The 22,704-nt window shown below is 40.1% G+C and overlaps 1 protein-coding gene across 1 annotated transcript in view; it reads right to left on the bottom strand.

The window, feature by feature from the left end:
- The window catches only part of uvrag (UV radiation resistance associated gene), a 93,821-nt gene that overhangs the window by 37,629 nt on the left and 33,488 nt on the right, over window positions 1-22,704 (bottom strand). The window contains exons 9-12 of the mRNA XM_061740199.1: window positions 17,776-17,860; window positions 15,307-15,394; window positions 14,949-15,009; window positions 11,888-12,053 (exon numbers count right to left, since the gene is read on the bottom strand). Coding sequence (XP_061596183.1) covers window positions 11,888-12,053; window positions 14,949-15,009; window positions 15,307-15,394; window positions 17,776-17,860 — 400 coding nt within the window. The remainder of the gene's footprint in view (window positions 1-11,887; window positions 12,054-14,948; window positions 15,010-15,306; window positions 15,395-17,775; window positions 17,861-22,704) is intronic.

Below are 22,704 nucleotides of genomic sequence, written 5' to 3'. Positions count from 1 at the left end.
TTTATTTGTCTTTGATCCTTGCGCTCCAAGTTTGTTTTGTATCATCTTTATTCCTGTCTGGAGATTGCAGACGGCGTTGTGAACCTGTGACCGCTGTGAACACCTCTTCACTCACACGGCACACTGCAGCCCTGGGAAGTTTAAAAGGCAAACCTTTAACAGATGGCGATGGCTGCAGCTCCAGAGTGAAACCTCACAGAAGGCTGCTGTAAGTAAAAAAGTGACTGTAGCCTGGGGGCCACACAGCCTTTTACTTGTTCATCCTCCATATCCCTGAGACACGGCCAGGGCTCTGCAGAGAAAGTGACATGCCGGAGCTTATATCTCGGCAATAGGAAATGACTGCCAGAGAGAGGAAGAACAACACAACAGGCATTCCCGTCCCACTGCTGGCATACCCAATATCACTTCCACACAAACAGATAGGAGTTGTTTGCTGATGGACACTTATGAAAGGGACAACAGAGCCATATCAAACACACACACTCAAACACATGAACACACATGAGGCACAACTACTGCAACGTGATTAATGACCACTGCCCGCTGAGGCTGAAATCACACCAACAAAGAAAAAAAGAAAAAGAGACTGGTTCAGCAAATATCACGCATTCCTCACGGGACATCCAGTGAAGTCAAATATATCATTACAGAGCAACCGGGGGGATGGAGGGAAGAGGTCTCAGGAGAGAGGGAAGGGAGGTAGCCAAGGGCGTTTATGATACAGTTACATAAGGGTGGGGGGACAAAAATTGATTCTTAGATGCATCAAGATGGGGACTATTTGGTATCAAATGACAAATATGAAAAATCAGTTTGGTGGCTGTTAATGGGAAATGTAGCCCTGATGAAATTTTAAGAAAACAAAAATAAAGAAAAAGCAGAAGTGCCATGCACACGTGAGATGGACTAGCGAGAGATCAAACCGGCATCCTCAAAAAGCCATGAATGCAAGACTTCTATCGAATTAAAAGTTGACATCTCAACTAAAGCCAATCCTTGAGCCAAGGAATAGCAGGTAGGACAGCTCGATCATGTGACACAAGAACATCCACAGCCACAGAATTGTTTGTCTATTCATTTTTGTATGAAAGTGGTTTTGGATTTTGTGATTTTTCTGACAGGAATCCATGTCACTTCAGGCGTTACGGTTGAAGTTTGTTTTCCAGAATGTTCTCTAGGTATGCGGTCTTGTATGAGGTTTTTCATACAGGAGTATGATTTCAGATGGTGAAACACCATCTGGAGTTGATGAAGTTGGGCTGTAGAAGGTTTCATGATTCAGAATCTGCTTGTCTGCATGTACTCCAACAATGTTGTTGGAGGCATAATTTGCTTTTCCTTACTGGTTATTTGCAATACTGGAATAAATGCTGGTAAATTTAATACTCAAGCTGACTTGCTGTACCCCCTACTTTCTCTTCAATTCTTCAGTTTATAATTGAACATACAGTACTATAAATGTTTCATAAAAACAGCTTCAAAAGCACCAAAATATAACAGGAAAATGAATGAAGGAACAAGATACATCAGTGCTTTAATTCATGTGTCAATATCCTCTGGATCATAATCAAATCAAATTGTACCCAGAAATTACCACCTCTACACTTACAAGGCATCTTCCTTGTTATTCTTTTTAATATTATTGTATCTTATCAGGTTTTTAAAGTTTTCTGAAAAGAAGAAGCAATTTTTTTCTGCATTATTATTCGCATCTACTCCAGCTCTGGCCTTGGGGACAGACCGCCAGTGCTATCATTGCAGCTACAAAAGTAGACATGCTCGTGCAAGCGTGTGGGAGAAACGTATGAAAACAGAAGAAAAAGGAGACTAAAAAAAAACCTTTTTTAATCTCTTAGCCAGGAGCGCAAGCTGAAACAGACTACTTTACTAGACAGGATGAAATAAATTACAGTCCTGGCGGACTGTGCAGCACAGCATTGGTACCCTGTCTGTTCATCAACATGAACGTCTCAGAACAAAAACAGATTCACCTACGAGCCCGCACGAGTAATGTATGTGGCATCAAGTTTGCGTAGCTCCTGGATCCAAACCTTTTGTTCTTGGATTGGTTTAAATTAGGCCTCACCTGTTTTGCCATTCGCACCTTCTGCAGAACGTACTTGGTCCTTTTGTTTAGATTTATTGTAAATATATATCAATTCTAATCATCTCTATCTGGGCTGTCCTCCACACATTTCTACACTTTCCCTAAACAAGTCATTTCCTCCGTCAGCACATCCCTCTCCCGCTCCCCTCGGTGGCAGCTCTGATGAAGGGTCACGTCTGTGAAACTAACACAGCAAACCCAATATGACAGGCCCCGTAATCAGCACACCCACTCACTTTAACTTTCATTCAGAAGACTGATTACTGAATTGCAGTCTGTTTTCGTTTAACTAATATCGACTTGGCACGCACCAGACAAAAAGATGAAAAGAAAATGACAGTGATTTGAGAGCAAAAGAAAATCTGTCACTTTTCTCCCACTCTCACTGAAATACTGCCTTCCTTTTCTTTCTCATCTCCTCGCAGCCTTTCAGAGCAGTCACCACGGGATGCTTACGTGCAAGTTCAGGTTGTGCGTGTAGCGCAAATATGTGTAATTATTACGTATGGGGCTAAGGCTTTGTATATAAAAAAAAAAAAAAGACAAAAGAAAAAAAGCAGCACCTCTGAGGAAAGTCCCGCAGCTTTATGGGTGAAAATATGAACGCCTCCAGCCTGCCAGATTTTTTACTGCAGTTTCTAGACACCGGTTATCCACACAGACAATCTTAAAATATGAAGCAGAGACTCTTGTTAAAAAGGGAGGAACAACCAATAAACCGATTGCTCCAATGATGAGATGAAACAGGAGGACATTCCCCGCTCCGTCTTCCTGTCCACTTCCCTTTAAAACTCTTGCTCACCTTGTCTGTTATTTCTGTTGAGGGATTTTTTTTTTATTTATTTATTTTCTTTTAAATAGCAGGGTGAGTCATAACTCTTTCATCTTTTGGTTAATCGAGCACCACCGTCTACACCGTGTCCGTGGACTGCACCTCTGGGGGCTACTAGCAGGTGTCAGGAGCACATGATGTCTTTTATTGCCCCAACTTTAATGGCCACATATGTGGGTTATTTGTACAAAGAGAAAAGGAGTTTTGTAATATACTTAGCTTACAACACACAGGCGGTTTAAAAGCAACATTTCTTTTGGGGTTTTACAACAATTAGAAAGCTAAAATGTTGGGTCCATTGTCTAAGAGTTTAAAGGAGGACATGCTGGTGGGTGGTCGAGCTCGGCTTTGCCGCAGTTCATGAGAATTAGGTGGAAAAGCTTCCAGTGACTGACTGACCTGCAGTCATGTATACATGGGCCGAGTCCCCCACATGTGTTGCCTCGCCTGTTTAGACACCTTCATTAATATTCTAAATGTCCAAAACAAGTTCTGGTTCACAAGCTGACACCTCTGTATTCAATGGCGGTGGGTGGTGTTTCACAAAGTCTTCAAAGTGCAGTTTCAAATAGCATGGGACCATTAATCATTTCAGTTTGATTTAAAAACACACCCAAAAAAAAACCCCACCTGCTTTGCAACTGTTAAAGCTCTAATGACTGCAGTCTCAATATAAATCACACTAAACTGTAATTTTCAATATCTGAGAAATTATTACACCGAGCATCTGTCGGTGAATGCTGTTTTAATGACTGCTGCTGCACTTAAGACCCCAGCATAATCATTTTGCCATTTTGTTTATGCTGTTAAAGTGTCTCTTAAATGATCTGGCGGCTGCTCGCTCTGTCATAGCGAGTTTTCATCGCAGCTCTTAAAAATATCCAGGGGTCCACTGACCTAAAATCCAAAACTCCACACGCTCATTTTCCCCTTGCCTTTGTTTTCCTTCTTTCTTTTGATCACAAGCAGATATGAGAATGGAAAGTTTAGTCCGACCTGCATCCTTAACAATACATACTGGCTAAAACAATTCAGCTAAACATTTTTGTTGTAATGCCCCCCTTCAAAAATTACAGACACAAATCAGGAAAACTAGGCTTGGTACGGGCAGGTAGAATGAACCGGAGATGTTTCATATCTTGTCTTTTCAACTTCAGGTCTTTTCTAATCTCTTGGGAGAGTAAACATTTTACCACATTTCTTCAGAGTCCCTCATCACAACATCCAGAAGAACAGTGAACGTTTTACTTCTTATTTTGCTTTTTTTCCCAGTAAACACATTTATCTTACCTTGCAAATTTGCAAATAAATTCAATATGTAAGAAGATGTTAAGTTAAGTCCACCAATCCTGGGGAAAAAAATAAAAGTACCCGGGTCAAAATAAATTACCAAATTACCATTAAGTGGTAAATTTTGAGATTTTTAAAACCACAAATGTTATACATTACCAATAAGCAATATTCCTCTGACCACTATCAATCTGTGAAATTAAGAGACGATCCATTCTAACAAACCTTTTAGTTATGGTATGACTCGCAATGACAGGGGAGAGTCCACAAGACATGTCCTCATTTAACAAATGACAAACGGCCTCAAAATCCTCAAAACCATGTTGTTAAAATGGAAAATGAGGTGTAAAGAAATGCAATAATATCACACATTTTTGTCCCTGCAGATAACTGAGCGCGCAATCACCCTACAGTATCCTTCAAGAAGCTATGCGGCACAGATGCTTCTTATTATGCTTTTAATGACGAATGGACAAAGACTGCCTGAATCGGCTGCACAACAGCAGGGCTTCAGGATGAAGGGCTGCTTATACAACTAAAACTGTCATCCTAGTGGAGACTCTTACTCCTTCTGAGCTATTATAAACATACCATTATTGGCATTGTCCTGAGGCGATTTGGCAGAAAACCTCAAAAAGACAAGTAAACACTCTGTCCAGTCCCGGAGAGCCTTTGTAGATGACATAATGACCTAAATAATGGGCCATTTTCAAGTTTTATTTAAATCCACTGGCTCTCAAGCTGATCGTCTTATTCATCTCTTCTTTTAAAGAGTGCAACTGAACCACCACTAAACACGTGCATATCACACTGAAACAATAAATACTGGAACTTGGCTCATTATACTGGACAAAGTGCGTCTTTGTTCATCTCTTTTTCCTCCCCTAATAACACATATTTTTTATATGGATAATGCCTCGGTTGATTAATTTTGCAACGGGACTAAACACTGTCTTGAATTTCAGTTGAAGCTGAATATTTGTGCAATTACATCCATTTGTCATTGAACGTGGACAGACAAAAAGAGAAGGATAATGTTACTGAGCTATCAAAAATTAACTCTACTGATGCGGAGCACTGGCCTGAGAAGACGTTTAGAAACATCTGCAGATAAAACTTAAATCAGCCTGCATAAACTGATACCAAGCAAAAATAATATACGGTTTTATGGGAATGTAAATTTAAGTGAACTGTCCACATGTCTCCTTATTTCAAATCAATTTGATGTGTGCATGTTTTACCAGTGCAACAGCTCGACCTATATGCATCATGCAAATAGTCTGCTCTGCTAAACAAGTGTGCTCCTCATAGCTCCTGTTGTGCAACTATAGGCGAGACCGGCTAGGCTGGGAGGCTGGGCGAACCTCCCCCTCCTCACGAGTCCACATGGACAATGCTAAAAGAAATGATACAGGCCCATTTCTTGGGTCTGATAAGTTCCTCTGATTTTAATGTCCCCGTACTGCAGTACTCAGCACCTTCACGGGCGGTTTCTTTTGTGCTTGAACCAAGCAAAAATTGTGTGAATGCCACTTGCATCTATTTTCCTTCAGCCAGTGATAAAGATTTACTTCAAGACTTTCTACAACTATAAGAGGTTGCTCTTGATTTATAATGGCTGGGTTCTGGTCTCAATCACACACTGGACATCTGGATTACATCTCCCCGTTTCTGCCTCATGCAATCAGAAACACTGGAACCGAGAGCTTCACATGAGCAAATGTGGGCACAACATGTCCGGTGATTGCAGAGAACTTCTCTGGCCTGAAGAATGCAGATCCTGTGAACCTAAAAAGGTTGAATCTGGCTGAAAAAGTCAAAGTTCAGTCTTTTTCCACGCCTTTCTTTAAACATTCCTACTGGACAAGGTCAGTTTCCATTTTTTGGTCCATATTTAGTGGGGTAACAAATCAACACAGGCCTCAACTGGTTGTCTGGTGGCAAAATCTGTTAAACTGAAATAAGGCAGTCATTATTCTACCTGCAGATGGGAAGGGGTAAAGTCATATTAACCAAACCCAAAAGCTAAAATATACCCACATTCTTTTCACCGCAATGAAGCTCTGTTGCTTGTTACAGTCCAATTAACAATGACAAATAGGAAAAATCTCACGCTCAACATGAGCCAGAGGTCTTACACCTATTTTAGGTCGGATAGTTAGACACACAAATCTGGACTCGTACTAGTTCCACTTCACTGCCGCAGAGCTACGGTTACAGGCTGTCGAGCTTCAAGTACAACATTTGTGAAGTCAGAAAGATTAATTACCCACCAACATCAGTTATAAGGGCAGAAGCCATGTTAGAACAATTACTTTTCAATTGGGCCTTCCATAGGCAGCATGCAACTGAAACCACATGAAGTTCTTTTGTGTGCACCACTGTGAATTACTGCTAATCCATCCACACTTTGAGAAAGTGATCCAACACCACCTCACTTATCACCACTGGATAACTCTTTCGGACACTTTAATTACCCTCTTTTTGTACACTTTCAGAGCCCTGCTAGTTGCTTTCCATCTCCCAACACATCGCTGTGATACGTGTCTGCTGCCCACCATAGCCTCACAAGGAGGGAGGGAGGGAGGGAGGGAGGGAGTTCGTTGAAACATTTGACCTTATTCAAGGACACCTAAGACCAACCTTGAACTAGTCACACTAAGTGACGGGTTAACTTTATTTTTGCTTGACGCCGATGTAAATATCCTGCTTGGTAGGACTGGAAATGTGTTAAGTGACTCCCAGTGAGCCTCTGCAGCTGTTGTCAGACATAATCACCCATATCAAGAGGCTGCCACTTAATCACTGGGTTACCTGATAATCTCTCTTCGTTTCACACACTTTCTCCCAGCTGTCTGTCTTTCTGTGGAAGTCATGTGGATGTCAAAGTGTCAGCGCTTATTTGCACAACGGTTTCCTAAATATACCTCTACTGGCGACCATGAATGCAGAAAAATAGATGAACAATGTATTTGTTTTTTTTTTGTGTCTGCCCTGAAAAACCATCAGCAGATGACATGAGAGCATTGATGAGATTAAAATAAAGAAAAGAAAAGCAGGGTGCGCCTGACTAGTCCAGTATGTTGAAAATAACTGCATTTAATGCTGAATATCATCATGTGGCCTGCATGTCCTCTCTCGCCAATTTAAATAATTCCTTTTAACGACCCACTGAAAGACTTCAAACGACTGATTTCTTTACATCTGGCTGTAAAACTCAGCAGACAAAATTTGAGAAAGTCCCTAAATCTGCAAAAACAAACAAATGAACAACTTCAGTATCGTGCATTGCATTGAAAAGATGAGGAAATGATGGGTTAATGCATGCCTTCAGCTATCACAGAGACTTCTTATTATCGCAAATGTTTCTCATCACGCCACCTTTCCCACTTCGTGAGGGGGTCTCGTACGTGTGGAATGTTTAATGCATACCAAGCATGTCCATCACATGCGTGCGCTTATAATCACACTGCACGAATTCCCAAAAAAATTCCTTCTTGATGCATAGTTACGAGGCCATAAACACACGCAAATAACAATTTCATTACATTAGCCCTTGCTGTAATTATAGTTCCTTTCACAGGTTATAAGTCATACAAGCGGCTCTGACGAAGTGGCGGGTGAAGATGGATTATAAGGTTATCACTTGCTATGCTCTATGTCAACATAGTTTTCTTCAATCCGCAGCAGCTCTTGAATCAACAAAAAATGATAAAATGCTGCAACGATAGGAAGCAATGTGGTTACAACCCCGGAGCATGACACAGACACTGTCAAAGTGGGTAATGTGATTTACAGTTTCAGCTCTCTGAACACCTGAATAAACTGAAAACACTTGGAAGTTCAAGTTGCTCCCAAAGGCAGCTTAAAATAAATTAAGACAACAACTAAAGTGCTTTCTCCTGTCCAAGCAATAAAACTATGCACTAGAACAGATGAGACATGTGATGGCCTGAAAACCGAGCATCTATATTCAGGTGATCGTCCAATGTGTTTCAGGGATCACATTATCTGAGAGGTACATTTGTGATCAAAGAAATAGCCAAAAGTTAATAAGATACATTAACAAGATTAAGGCACCATGGTTGAGGGAGAGCCAAAACAAAACAACCATTTGTTGGCACTGAGCGGTAGTTTGATGTATAGCGGATGTAAGACTTTTTTTCTTTTCTTGAAACACTAAAGTGCAGTTACGGGTGAAGGAGTAGAGGTCACAGCCTCCAGTTACTGCAGTCACTGCTTCATCTACATCCCAGTTGAGTAAGAGTCGGGATCATTAACCAGCTAACTTTGGTCAGAGGGTCGAAAACATTTTTGCAGCTCACACTACTTTTAAAAACATATTTACCAAGGCTCATCTTTATAAATTATTAGAGCTGTGTACGATGTACTGTGCCATATCTTAAACTGAAAAAAAAAATGAACAGCTCAATTACATAAAAATTATGAGATTATCTAAAGTGAGTGAGAGTGAGCAAAGCAGATCAACAAGAAACTGAGCAGAAAACATTAATAAAACATATTTTTAAAGCAAACCTGTTGCGTTTGATTATTTGACTGAATACTAAATAAAATAGATACATATATAAATAAATAAAGTATTCTTAGGATTTAGTCTAATGAGATTTTTTTTTTTTTCAAATCAAATGTATTATGATATATTTAATACATATTGGTAGCTGTTTCCCCACATACTGTCACTTTACTGTCCAATAAAGCCTATTAAATCCAAACACAATCTAATAAAAAGGGTTTGTCCATCACGTCAATCTGAAATCATAAAACAATCTGAAGGTCATAAAATGTCTATTTTGGGGGGTTTTGTAAAGCTGTGGAGCACGATCCTAACCGTAGCCCTCATCAATCACACATAAAAGATGTGAAAGCCTGCAAGACCGTGTATGTAAGAGCACAGAAACTCCTGCAGTGCTCTGCATCAGTGGGACAGCAACTAAATGTGTCATATGATGTGATTTTCTGCAACATTTCACAACAACAACCTGACGAGGTTTGCGCTCGTAACATACACGTATCACTTTCAACATGGCGCAATAGCTGCAGCACATTCGTGGCAGCGGGGGGGAACTTTATATAAGGGATCCTACAGATCACATTAAGCAGATAATTCATGGTGCTGTCCAAACTTTCCCCGCCTCAGTTTTTACCTGAGTTGATCATAACCAGCTGACTATTCAAGGATGTTTTATCTGTCTTCCTCCTGTCTGACTGTGAATCTGGATATCAGACTGCTCGATGCAAAATGCTTGTTAGCTTGAAGTGACTTTTGATAGCAAAAAGATCATGTACTTGTGAGAAACCGTTGACCTTAGAGGAACCAACAAAGGTGTGTTTGGTACTCTCAGACAGCAATGATGGCCTGCTATTTGTCTTCAGATTGAAGCAAAAGATCATATTTATGTGGAATTAATAGATTTTTCTCATTCACAGTGCTGAAATTAAATCTTCATGAGTATAACAGACTGTTAAAAGGCATAAACATGCAGAAAAGTGATATTTTCAGCTGCTTCCATCCAACTCCACCATATTTTATACAACTGCACATTTGGCATGTCAATATGAGTTGCTGTGACAACATAGCATGTTTTTGTGAGAAATTTATGACTCAACGAAGACTAGTGACATACTTCACTTGATTTACTCCCCAGTCTCACGTAAATGGCAAATACTGTGCACACAACACTGCTCTGTCCTTAACTTTGAAATATGTCTCTGAATCAAATTAATGGAAAAGTGACCTGGATGTAGAAATGCCATGACTTCACCGGATTGATGAAGCCATTAATATCACGTATTTCTGCCGGAAAAGGGCTAAAAATCCTGTTTCAAATTAATCATTCAATTGATGTAATACTAAATACAGTAATTCTACTTTGTTAAGACACTTGATGTTAACTGGAAAGAGAAAAGAAGTTCAGGAAGGTTTGTGAGTTACTGGCCGTTGTGCAATTTCACCAAATTCTGCCAAAATACGCACAAACACACACAGGGGCTCTTGTTTTTAGGTGAAATATATAAATGCCAGTTTCACCAGGGCTTAAAAAAAAAACATTTTTCTGAATGTTCTGAAAGGTCTTAATGAGCATTTATAGTGCCCAAAGATGAAGTACCAGAGAGAAAATGTATTTATGTGACATCTGTACAGCTGCTTCCAAAATATGAGCATTTTACTGATTTATTTTAATAAAAAAAAACAACATGGCCATCATACTGCAGTTATGATGGCATGTGAGGCTCCATGATCTAGTCTAAACATTTATAGTCTTGATTACATTTAATTACGAACGATATACTGTATCTTTGCAACATAATTTTAGAAGGACTGTATTTGAAACAAAGTAACGTCAACAGTGTCAACTTGGGATTCTTTGAGCTTGATTTTCTCAAGCCAGAAGGATGAGTCATCTGTCAATCAAAGTTACCCTACCCACAGTAATGGAAAAAAATGGAATGGAGGGAAAATACCTAGAAACACAACAAAAAGCCTGCCCATATTCTCCTTTATAACAAGAGTAAATGAGCCGTCTCTCTTGTTGATGTGATTTAACTAAGCACCTGTGATTATTATTTTACTTTTGTTGTTGGATTATGAATCTATGGATCTATGGATCTATGGATTATGCATTGCCTTTGAATTGGCTTGTTTAAAAGGCAACAGCAAAACTGGCTTGGACAAGTAAAGCAAGCTCAGAGAACAGTCCAGCATCGCTTGCGCAAAAAAGGTCACAGTTTGTCAGATCAGAGAAAAACTCAATCTTTTATCCTCCACAGCTGAATATGTTGACAAAAGTAGCAAAAACTGAGGAATCTTGATTGAAAACAGAAGGCCCACATGCAGACCCAGATAGATGAGCAGCAGTCCGGATCCTTACTGTGAGTAGGATGAAGAGAAACGGGAAGAGTGCTGAGGCGCTGCTCCACAGTTACTGTGAACAGTGCAAGTCCATAAATGTTCCTCAAAATGGGGTGGTTTACAGATATTTTTAAAAAGTTCTACTCCTGTTAATAAGGATCCTTTTAAACTTAAAAACAGTTATTTTAAGTTTATTATTTTAAGAGAATATTGTGTCGCCATGATGTTGCTTTTGCTCTGGCTGGCCCCAAGCGGACCGGCTGACTGGTCCTCCGTGGTTCAGTCAGCGTGATTGTGGGTGGATACAAAAGACTTTTGTGGTCTTTTTACAACCCTGGATAATGCTTTTTATTTTCTTCTTGGGGATAAGTGAGCACTGCTCAAACGGAAGAACAAAAAAAAAGTTGAGATTTCAATGTGTAAAGGCAGAGTACTGCATACATGGAGGAATTTGGAGAGCAACCTCAAAGAAATCAACAAGATATTGACAAAATCCATTCCAGGTGACAGCTGAAATCAGTTTTTATGACTAATTATGACTAATTAGAACTCTGAGAGTGCATTCACACCAGAGCTGTTTGGTCCATTTCAAACAGACCAGAGTTCGTTTGCTCAGAAAGTCCAGTTATTTAGTGGAATGAATGTGCAAACAACTCTGAAGCGGATCACAGAAGTCAACTCTGGTCCGCTTAAAAATGTCTCTGTCTGCGTCAAGTGAACTAAATGCATAAGCAAACTATAACGTAAATGTGGTGTTGTGTTGTGTGGTACAGAGTGTACTCACTCTCTCTCCTTGTCAGTGAGCCTATCAGTGATGGTGTCCTTGATGGAGGAACGGGAACCTTTGTGGATCACTGGATACCGAAGAGGAATCTGAAGGAAGCACGAGATCATCAGGACCAGGTGTGCCGTGTAACCCAGGGCGACTGCCACACTCCCATCTTCCTTTGCTGTAGGACAAAGAGGATTTTATTCAGCAGTGAACATTTCAGAAATATGCTCTTTTTTTAAAGAAAATCCTGATGTTTAAGATTTGGGCATCAGCACATCAAAGCATCTGGGCGTGTCATTTAAAGCAAATCAAACTCAAAACTGCAGCCTTTTATTCAAACCAACAATCAGCATCGTATGTACAAAGCTTCAAAGCATACAGCACACACCACTGTCTGCTCTGCTTAGAATTTCTTTCCATGGAAAAATAAATAGAATTGACATAACACACGTCCACATCATGTGAATCTAAATAAAACTGTATAAACATCCAACAAAAGATAGCTTTGTTCGAAAAGTATCAGCAGCAAGATGATCAGGGGGATTCATGTGTGGATTCAAGTGTTTTTAAAAGGCTTGCAGAATACAAGACAACACACAGAGAGACAGAGAACATTAGCAGATATGTAGTTGAGAAGCAAAAACTTCCCGTACAGCAGAATAATTCCTTGTTAGTTCAAATAACTCGGACTGGATCACTGAATGCCTTCATGAACCAAATCATCAACAACCAACAGGTTTTACATTTGTGAAATTGTTTCAAGAGGAGATGCAAAGTGGTTTTGCCTACACGAACAACAGCAGGACACCGCTGCAGGCAAAGACTTAAAATCCCTGTGGTTTTTATCTATATGCTCTGAAATAATAGGCTATGGCAGCATTGTGGCGAATCCCTTGGCTCATACTGAATTGCGTGTTTTTCAACTTAACACAGAACCCCTACACTGGATAATTTTCCTTCCAGCTTTCTTTATGCCACCAGATCAAATCTCCAGAGATAACAGTTTGATCTCTGGAAATATTAAGCCAACTAAAGACCCGCAGTTTGTTTACTCACTGTTAGGTATCTACCCATTTAGGATTACGAGCCTCCAGCTTGAAGGAAAAACACAAATGGGCTGGTTGTCACTATGGTCTGCTGTTGTGCTTCATTAAAAGAAGGTTAACAGGTGGAGTGTGACAGCAGAGAGAGGAGGAAACTGGGAGGCTTGTTCTTGAATTATGGACTCTGAGGCCTGCTGGGGCTCACCAGCTGTGAGGAAGGGATGATGAGTGGACACCGACTGCTCCCAACGTTATACAAGTGCCTTAGACCGGTCTCAACCAAATTCATCCAACCTCTTCAGGGGTCATGAAGTCACCACGTCTTTCTTGTTCCAACAGCGACTCTTATCATCTCTCCACATATGGTACGAAACCCCCTTCCCCCTGTAACTTTCTCCACAAAGCTGAGATTTGTGAAGAGAACTGCCAGTTTTTGTTTTTTAAGCTCTGTTGGCTGATACAATGTCTTTGATATAGAACAATGCAGTGTTTGTGCATGTGTCTCACCAGGTTGGTGCAAACAGATCTTAATCCATCCCATGAAAAGACTTCATAAGTCTGTGGGAGTGCTGACCAACTCCGGCAATAGCAGCCAACAAAAGATCAGAAAGAGCTAATAGTACTGAAAAACAGAAGAATGAAACCTGACATCCGTGACCAGCAATTAGGCAGGGGCAAAGCTTCAAACATTTTCTGTGTTTAAAGATTCCCGCAAGGAATTCTTTCCATTCCACCTTTTTATTCATTCATTTATTCATTTCAGCTGCAGCAGTTATCACGACTACTGAATCCTCACTGTTGCAACTATACATTAGGAAGTAATGATATACAAACTCATTCCAAGCATCTCATTGAACCCAGGGAAAGAAAAAAAAGGGAATGAAAAATTGTTTTAAATGTTTTAACCTGAGCATCTAAAACGTATGCACACACACTTGGCTGTTAGTTTGTTGCATGAGAGTTTGAAAGCAATGTCAACCACCTCTGACGAGGAAACCCTGCTGACAGCAAAACAACCAAGAGTAGGGGAACGGCCAGCAGATGCAATCACATCCCAGGTAATGGTGATGCTCAAAATAACTCAAAACATGGAAACTCTGCAACAATTTCAAGCTCAACACCGAACTAAGTCGGGTCTCAAACAACAAACATGCCGACAGACAGTCACTAAGAAATCCAGCGCTGAGGTCAAGGTTGCCAGATCTGGCTGTCAGGTTCCAGCCCAAACGTGATGTAAAACCCACTGAAATAATGAAAAAACAGCCTGAATCATACATCCTCCATGTTAAAACCGTCAATTATTCAATTCGGTATCAATTTCAAGTCAAAAGCAAATGAAGCCAAAAAAAGTTCAGGTTCCAAACAAAGACTACAATTAAATTGAGTAGATTGAAGCAAATATAATATCAGTGAGTATATTGTGTACCTTTTTTACTTTTCTCTGCCATAAAGGCACATTTTTTGTCAATAATTTATCCTAAATATTCAGTAGAAACCAGGAAAAGCAGCCCAAATTTGATCAACCCGCTCAGTCCTATATTTTTCAGCCCAAAGTCAAATGAAGCCCACTGACTGAGGTGTGGTCAAGCAAGCGCGTGTCGGGATAACAAGTGTATTCTCCTCAAAAGGATTAAATAAACTTTTCCTTTTCAAAGTGCAAGACAACTTTTTAATGATGACTGTCATATATTCCCTCCAATATAAGGATTCAAAAATTAAGACCCTTGGATTGAGATTTAAGACAAATTAAGACATTTAAAAGGCCTTATTTTAGCAAAATGTAGAAGATCGGTCATTTATTCACGTCAAAAACTGGATTAGTAGAAATTTCACTAAACTGCAATAAATAACCAAAATTAAGAAAAATAAAAAGACTTGGTCAATGAAATCTTTCAACTTCACAATGTAAAATCTCAGAGAAATCTACCTTTAATCACAACCTTTCGGGTGAAGACATAACATTTGTTCAGCACACATTTCCACAGCCAGTAGATCCGTAACTCAGAGCAAGTAGGCACATCATAAATTACCTTGAAAGTCCTCCGAGTTCGGCAGCTTCACTCCACAGATGACATAATCTGACTGATTGACCTGTGGATTAAAGTAAGAAGTTTCATTTTAAAGTCAATATAGCCAACAGAAACAGACCCAAATAAAATGAAACCTCATGGAAGAACCAGCTTGGCATCTGGCAGAGGAATTCACATTAAATCATCCTCTTATTGTCTCGTGGTGTCAGCATTTCAACTTATTAAGTTTGCCAAATGTCTTACAAAACTGAGTGATTACGAAGTGTCTGTGAGACATGTTAGAGAATTGTGACAACTTTGGATGATCTCTGCAAACACCGAGACAAAATGCAGCAGTTTACAATCAGGCCTCACTTACCACATCAATGGGGTAGATATAAGACAGCTCAGAGAGGAGCTGACGACAGCGGAAGGTGAGCTGGGCGTTGGATTTGAGAAACTGCTCTCTGTGGAGTTCAAACCAGACACAAGAAAGACACAATGACACAGCAGACTGGCAGGACGAGACAAAGGGACGGAGGCTGGAGAGAGCCGCGAGGCAAAAGAGAGATAAAGCAGGGATGAGAACTGAATGCACGAAGAGAGAAAAAAAAAAACAGACTTCTGAAGAGATTTGGAGCAGGAGGACATCTGAATCTGCCCTTCAATTCAGTAGATATTCAACGACATTTAACTTCATTTTAGTTGTTTTTTAAAGCACCAATTAACAACAAAATGAATCTCGGGAAACTTTACAGAGAAGGAACGCAGGTCAACGTCTAATTCAATCCAACAATTAAGCTCCATAGTCCAGTACCTCCACTTAGTCTCATTTAAATTTGATTACGAAGCCAAATCAGAAACAAGAAACAAGAAAACAAGAAAAATCGAATACATAAAATACATACACAGTGATTCAGAAATTGAAATCATAATTTATTTCAATTTACCTATATTCCTTTACAGTCAGTAGATTAAAAAAAAAATTTATTTAATTTTCTAATATTCTTGGTCAAGCCAGAAACAGATCTGAGGGGAAAAAAAAATATAATTTGGTAAAAGGTCAATTTAGTACTAGTAAAGAGGAAAATATCTAACAGGTGATGTCAGTAGGTAATCGTCGAGATGATTTTACACAAACGCAATATTCAGGTCAAATTCAATGAAAAAAATACATTAATCCCTGAAGGGAGATTAATTATCTATGAAAGGCTGAGTGCTCGAGAAGCAAAGATGTGTGTTAAGTTTGACTTAAGAAGTCTCTCTCTGGGTGTCTTGTGCAACAATAACCACTGCTGGAGGAGCAGTTCTTGCAGATGAAAAGGGATTTTAGGAGAAAGTGGTAATTGAATGTGATCCATCCTTCCATGAATGCTCCTCACCTTCCACTTGAATTTCCTATTTGGCTTTGCCTGTGGTTGGAAAACTCCTATTATTTCTATTTTCTCAGTGTGCAGTAGCTTTGTGTAAGTGAGAGAGCAGATAGACTGGTGTGTGACCAGCGTTTGATGTGAAACGACTCATGTGTCCAGCAGGCTTTGGTTTATATAACTGGCTAACCCACCATATCAGCTCCATGCAGACCCCTGCCTTAAGATGTGCAGACGCTCCCCACATTGGTTCGGAATACACATACATGAGGTGGGCTTTTTATTTTATTTTCATTTTTTTCTTACAGTTTGTTGAACAGAGAAATAAACATGGTGTCTCCATCTACTATATGATCTCATCTATGTCTCAGGCAGACGGGAAATAAACATATTTCAATAATATAAAACCTGAAAAATATTAAGTCTGCAAAATAGTGAAATGTTAAAATAGTCCCTAAATTAAAATATGTTACCTTTTTGTCTGAATTATTTTAATTGGCTGCTGAGTGGGATATTAAAGTGTTGTAAGAACAGGCGGAAATTTGAGGTGTCATGCACCACAGAGAGCAACGGCCTTTTGACCGTCGCACTCCTTTGATGTCATCTACAGTCAAGTCTATGAATTGCATTTCAACTTGTCTTGTTTGAAGATTAGTAAAGTTCATGAATGGTTTGGATTCATAACTTTCTTCATTTGGGACTGCATTGCGTGGAAAAGTGCTACAAGATGCTAGTGAGAGTCTGCTGCCCTCACACTCGTCTGCCTTCTTAGGAACTTGTGATTTTGGATATACTGATATCTTCTGTTATTAAATAAAAACATCTCAGAAGATCACATTCATAGAAAGTAAAAGTAACATGCTAGAAACATGTTTAACAGACTCCATGAGACGTTGACAAAGTTGGGGTAAAAAAAAAAAAAAAATCGGAGTGCTAAAAATACACCTTTTCTGGCTAAATTAAAAAAAAGAAGTTAAAAAGAAAGCTTCAATGAAACAAACTTCACATATTTCCAAGTAGTGGATGTTAGGCAGATGTACAAGTGTCGGTATTAATTTCCTGTTTGCCGGGTCTCGCGCCCCGTCTGGCCTTCGCAGAGCTTTGGTTTCCCCTTCGGAATTGCCAGGTACTTTTCAGATAAATAAAGCTGCATCTGCACCCACCGCAAACATTTGTTCACAGGCCAAGACAAAAAACAGGCAGTGGACCTTTTACACACAATGTGCAAACCTTCTCTTTACATACATGAACAGGCAGCGCAAAGCACAGAGAGATCAGCTTGTTTTGAAAGAGTGAGGCAGGGTCCAAGAGGAAGGGCGCGATCTCAACGCAATTTAATAAGACTGACAAACTAATTGAGCCGTATAGTTCACAGAAGGAGGGATTTAGAGGGCTGACCGCCATAAATGCATCCATCCGAGTTTTTTCCAGGCAGAAATAAAACAAATACATAAAAAATGATTACAGTTTATGCATACCTCTTGGCTGTGCATTCCTTCTGCAGCGTGCTTAAGGATTCTTTTTCGTCCTTCAGACTCTCGTGTTGAACAGAATATGCATCCTCTGACAGAGACAAAAAGACAAAAATGTAAATGATCAGGTTTGGCTACTCAGTTCCACTACATCTGAACATCCAGGTGGGCCCGTGTTTCATTGTTAAAGTCAAGCGCACTCATGCAGCCTGTTTGATCAGACACAAACCATTGCCTTTTGGCACCACATAAAAACAAACAACATATGTATGCAGATCATAGGATTCGTCAGACTCTGTAAATACACAGCAGGCCACATAAATAAATTCGGGGAGATACGCTTTGAATGGTGATAATTGGAAGTGTTGCAACTGCAATACTAAAAGGCTAATCCAATGAAGTACAACATCACACAGAGGTATAATCAGCTTAACTTTAGGATCTGTTTCTCAGATCTCTGTGATAAAGGGCTCTTAAAATCAGTGGTGATGTTCCTCCCTAAGACATCAAGCTTCACCATTTCTGAAACTGTCAAGGTTCACAACCCATTTTGTTGTCAAGTGAGGTGTTTTCAGGTGTTTACATTTCAAATTCATCCATGATCCCAAGATGTTTTTGCCCCACGGACAAGTGAGAGATGAATAATCCACCAATTCACATATAGATTGGAAGTCAGAAAGGAGGTAATGCAACTCGAGGCTTTGACAAGAAGAAAAAAATGTTTTCAATTCCTTCCACTGAAGTCAATGAATTCTGATCTGTGCAGTCGTCTTCAAGGAACAACATTTTAACAGTTTAAATTGTTCTGACTCAAGTGTTTAGGACTTTGCGTTGTCAATAACAGTATTTTGCTTTTTCTACGGCTGAAATGTTTTCATCCTGGGAAGCCTTGCAGTGTTTTGTGAAACTTGTGTCACAGTATTTAGCACCAGCTCTGGCGTGTAAGTAGTGTACATGTGCGCTGATGTTCAAGCATGACCAGCAAGAAACAAACATCAGAGGAAAGAAAAAAACACATTTCACACAGATTTACTATCATTTTAAATGTGTAATCAAAGCAAGTCCAAGTCTAGAACTTTAAAAATCAACAAGGAAATCTCTTACAGTTTAAGGTCTATGGATTACTGAGGTCCTGAAGAATGACCAAAACAAAAAATGAGAGAAATCGTGAAAAGTGACAAGTCTGTCAGCAACTGGCACGAATGTGAGCTTGAAGCGATGAAGATGATCAAACCACATTTGATCAGATGGATGATGGGACGTACTTGTTATCACATATTTCCACTTACACGCATGCTTCTCAAACTGGCACCATGAGGGTATAAGGTGAGAGAGGGATGAAGCGAGCAGACACACACTGAAACATCTCTATCAGATTAGCTGCAAAGACAGATGGCATCAGACAGATCAGACAGGCCGTACCTCTGTTGTGAGTGATGACACCAAAACATACTTTAACATGGACAGCATGGGCCTCTTCTGCACTACCGCTTTCATGTAATGCCCAGCTCCATCCTATCTGTTCTATCCATCAATCTTGTCTTCCTTTCATCCTTCCAACATGTTCTAGTTTGTGTAGCGGTACAGTATCAAAATACAATCCATAGCAGAAAAACACACACACACACACACACACACACACACACACACAAGTGGTACCCTGGATTTTTTGTTTCTTCACACGTCAATAAAAAAACAAAAAAACAAATATAAACATGTAGAAGCTTCATTATGAACGTAATGTTGAGAAAATACAACTTTTCTCGTATTAGCTGTGAGCCAAAGCACAGCGGGGCGCCTCTCGCAGCAGATGGAGGACTTCAAAAGATAATCCAGCTGCAAAAAGGCAGCATCTGCTGCTTTTATAGGATCATTCAGATCAACCTGTCTTTTGTAATTCATTGGTACGAAATGGACTTCCTGCAGCGGACCAAGAATGGACGTTACTAATGATGCGCTGATTCATGTGTGCAACAGGGTCAAAGACTTTCAGCACGAGTCAACATCAGCTAATACAAAAACGCACAAGCTAAACTTCCTAACTCTCATGGTATTCCTGATCATTCTGGACAGTTCAACTGGTGTCATCACCTGAGCAGTAAAAGAGGTTCTGTGACACCCGCCAAGTGGATTTCATACGCAAAAAGGAACAGGATCAGTTTTTTTCTTGTCAAATGTCTCAGTCAGGTGCATTTTATCAGCAAATTTACTTTGCCTCACTCGTGTTTCTGAAATTGTTACCCACAAAGATTTCATTTATGAGAAAAAAAAAAAAAAAATCAAACAAAATATCAGTGAGAAGAACACATACTTTCAAACACAGTCTTATCACATTTAAAGACTGCAAATAATCTCAGTTATTGTGGTTTGTATGTTTTTTACTTTATTACACCACCATGGTAGGTTTTCTTTGGCTTTGAGACATTCTTGAATGGCTGTTGATTGAAAATTACAAAAATAAAACATCTATGAATGAACTGAGCATCCCCCATAGAATCAGATGCAATTTTACAGTGAGAAAGAGCTGATGATCACTGCTAAATAGTTTAAAAAGGAATGCATTTCACAGCTTCTGAGCTTCTGCTGAACGGGCCTGAATCATGATGGCTTCAACATGAGACCTGCTCTCAGAGGTGACAAATAACTTTGCACACCCCCTTCACAAAACGGCGCTCCAAACACTTAGGAAACACTGCCACTGACATTTATTGGTCCAGAGCCCCGGCTGCAATGCAGAGCATGAGAAAAATGACTGTTGCTTAGTACAATAAATGCCGCTCTCGGGCCTGATTTATGCTGTCTGCTCAAGGTGGAAGGAGGGAAATTAGACAGGAGGAAATTGCGACAAGGGCATGACCCCAGCAAAACCAAACTTATTCATTTCAGGGAAAGGAAATGACTACTTTTATTTAAAAATCACAGCTGCAAAATCTAAAACTGTGGTCATGGTCATATATATCTTCTATTCTGGAGTGTATGAGAGACATATAGCATATGTACTGTATGTGTGTGTGTGTGTGTGTGTGTGTGTGTTCCCCCCCCCAAAAAAAAAACAAGCTTTCTTTACACTTGTCACAATTTCACTGCCATTACTATGGATCAGCAGGCACGGCACAGCTACTCATTAACCTGTCATCAGGATGATTCAGACAGCTAACGTATTCTTTTGCTCATTGTGCTAATACTGTCTAGGATGGCACTGAGAGTGTGCACAGATGTGACAAAGACACACACAGAACAGGCATCAACACGTCTGCGGCAACTTTCTATTAGTTAGGAAAAAAAAGCGTGCTCTTTCATCTCATCTTTTCCTTCTAGCTCATGCGCACACCTGCAGAGCCCACACATGTTTGGGTTTCCTTGGGCACTTGTTTTTGAGACAAACTGGTTTGTGGAGCATAAACGGCTGATAAGAGTTATTTGCTAATGGCCCCTAAGAATGTGTGAGAGGCAGGAAGACCACACGGCCGGCTACAGATGAGATCCTAAAGAGCGTGACGAAGACTGGAGATTAACAGTCGATACGGTGTGCCCTCCGGGGACATGCTGCATAAGGATGTATTTATATACACTGTTAAACTGTCAATAACCCGTTAAAAGATAGCCGGATCTAACAGACACTGGAATGTGTGAAAAATTAAACATATTCAACAAGTGCTTCTAATCTAATCAACACACATAGACTTTTAGTGACAACATTAAAACCACCTGCAAATACTGCGTAGGACCCGTCATGTCGCCAGAACAGCGTTGACCTGTCGAGGCATGGACTCAGTAAAAAGGGTGTCCTGCGGTATCAGACACCGGTACATTAGCAGCAGATCCTTCAAGTCCCTCACATTTTCAAGCCGGGCCTTGGACTAGACTTGCTTATCCGGGACATCCCACACATGGTTGATAGATTTGAGATGGGGGGAATTTGGGGGCCAAGTCAACACCTTTTTTGTCATGTTCCTCAAAGTCCTCCTGAGCAGCTTTCGGAGAGTGGCAGGGCATATTATTCTGTTGAAAGAGGCCACTGCCATCAGGAAATACCTTTGCAATGATGGGAGGTCTGCGGTGTACTACAATGTGCAGTTAAGTAGTACTCAAAGTTACAGCGAGATGATGGCCTGGACGCATGGTTTCCAGACCGAGCGCTACCCAGAGGATCACACTCACTATCCTTGTATGCTGTATTCCAGCTGTGTGTGCTTCTCCCTGACCTTTTTCTGCTAAAACCAACATTTTTGCTACAGTGAGTCCATGTAATGCATAAAATATATATTTTTAAAAAACATCAACATCAGGCAAGGCCACCTAAAGTACTTCCACTGTTCCATGCTGTCAGAGTTCTCAGCATCAACACTCTGTTTGTGGCATTGCACGCCTGCAAAAAAGCAAACTCAGTGAACTGTGCCTCTTCAGACTTCCGTCTTAGTCATTACCGGGGCTGTAATAACTATGAGCATAAATAAAAATCACTCAAGAAATCTGTTGCCAGGTCACTGGGTTTGAGTGTTTGGACCAGTTTGGGTGACGATCACCGTTCGCTGGGAACACTCAACAACGCCTACCGTTTCAGAGATGCTCAGACTCAGCGGTTGAGCCGCCACAAGCTCTCTGATTCATTCAGATAATTACAACCATTTTTACTGCTTCCAACACATCCGTTTAAATAAGTCACTGCTTGCTTGAAGCCCAGTACTTTTTACTGACACATGCGATTGTGACAACATAATCAATTTTGCTTATCTTGTCTGTCAGTTGTTCTATAGTTGTGACTGATAAGTGCGTAAAAAGATCAGGCCTTTGCTATATTTTGTAAGAGGTTTTTTTATTCCTTTCTTCTTTTTCATTGTTGCACAGAAAGACCAAAACGAGGGAAAGGAAATTTAAACTACAAACACATTTTAATGCCAATGTAAATGCAATCAGACATAATATCAGCTGCTG

The sequence above is a fragment of the Cololabis saira genome, chromosome 14, assembly GCF_033807715.1.
Source record: "Cololabis saira isolate AMF1-May2022 chromosome 14, fColSai1.1, whole genome shotgun sequence".
Classification (NCBI taxonomy): domain Eukaryota; kingdom Metazoa; phylum Chordata; class Actinopteri; order Beloniformes; family Belonidae; genus Cololabis; species Cololabis saira.
Note: the sequence above shows the minus strand (reverse complement) of the source record. Positions and strands in the feature narration are given on the sequence as shown.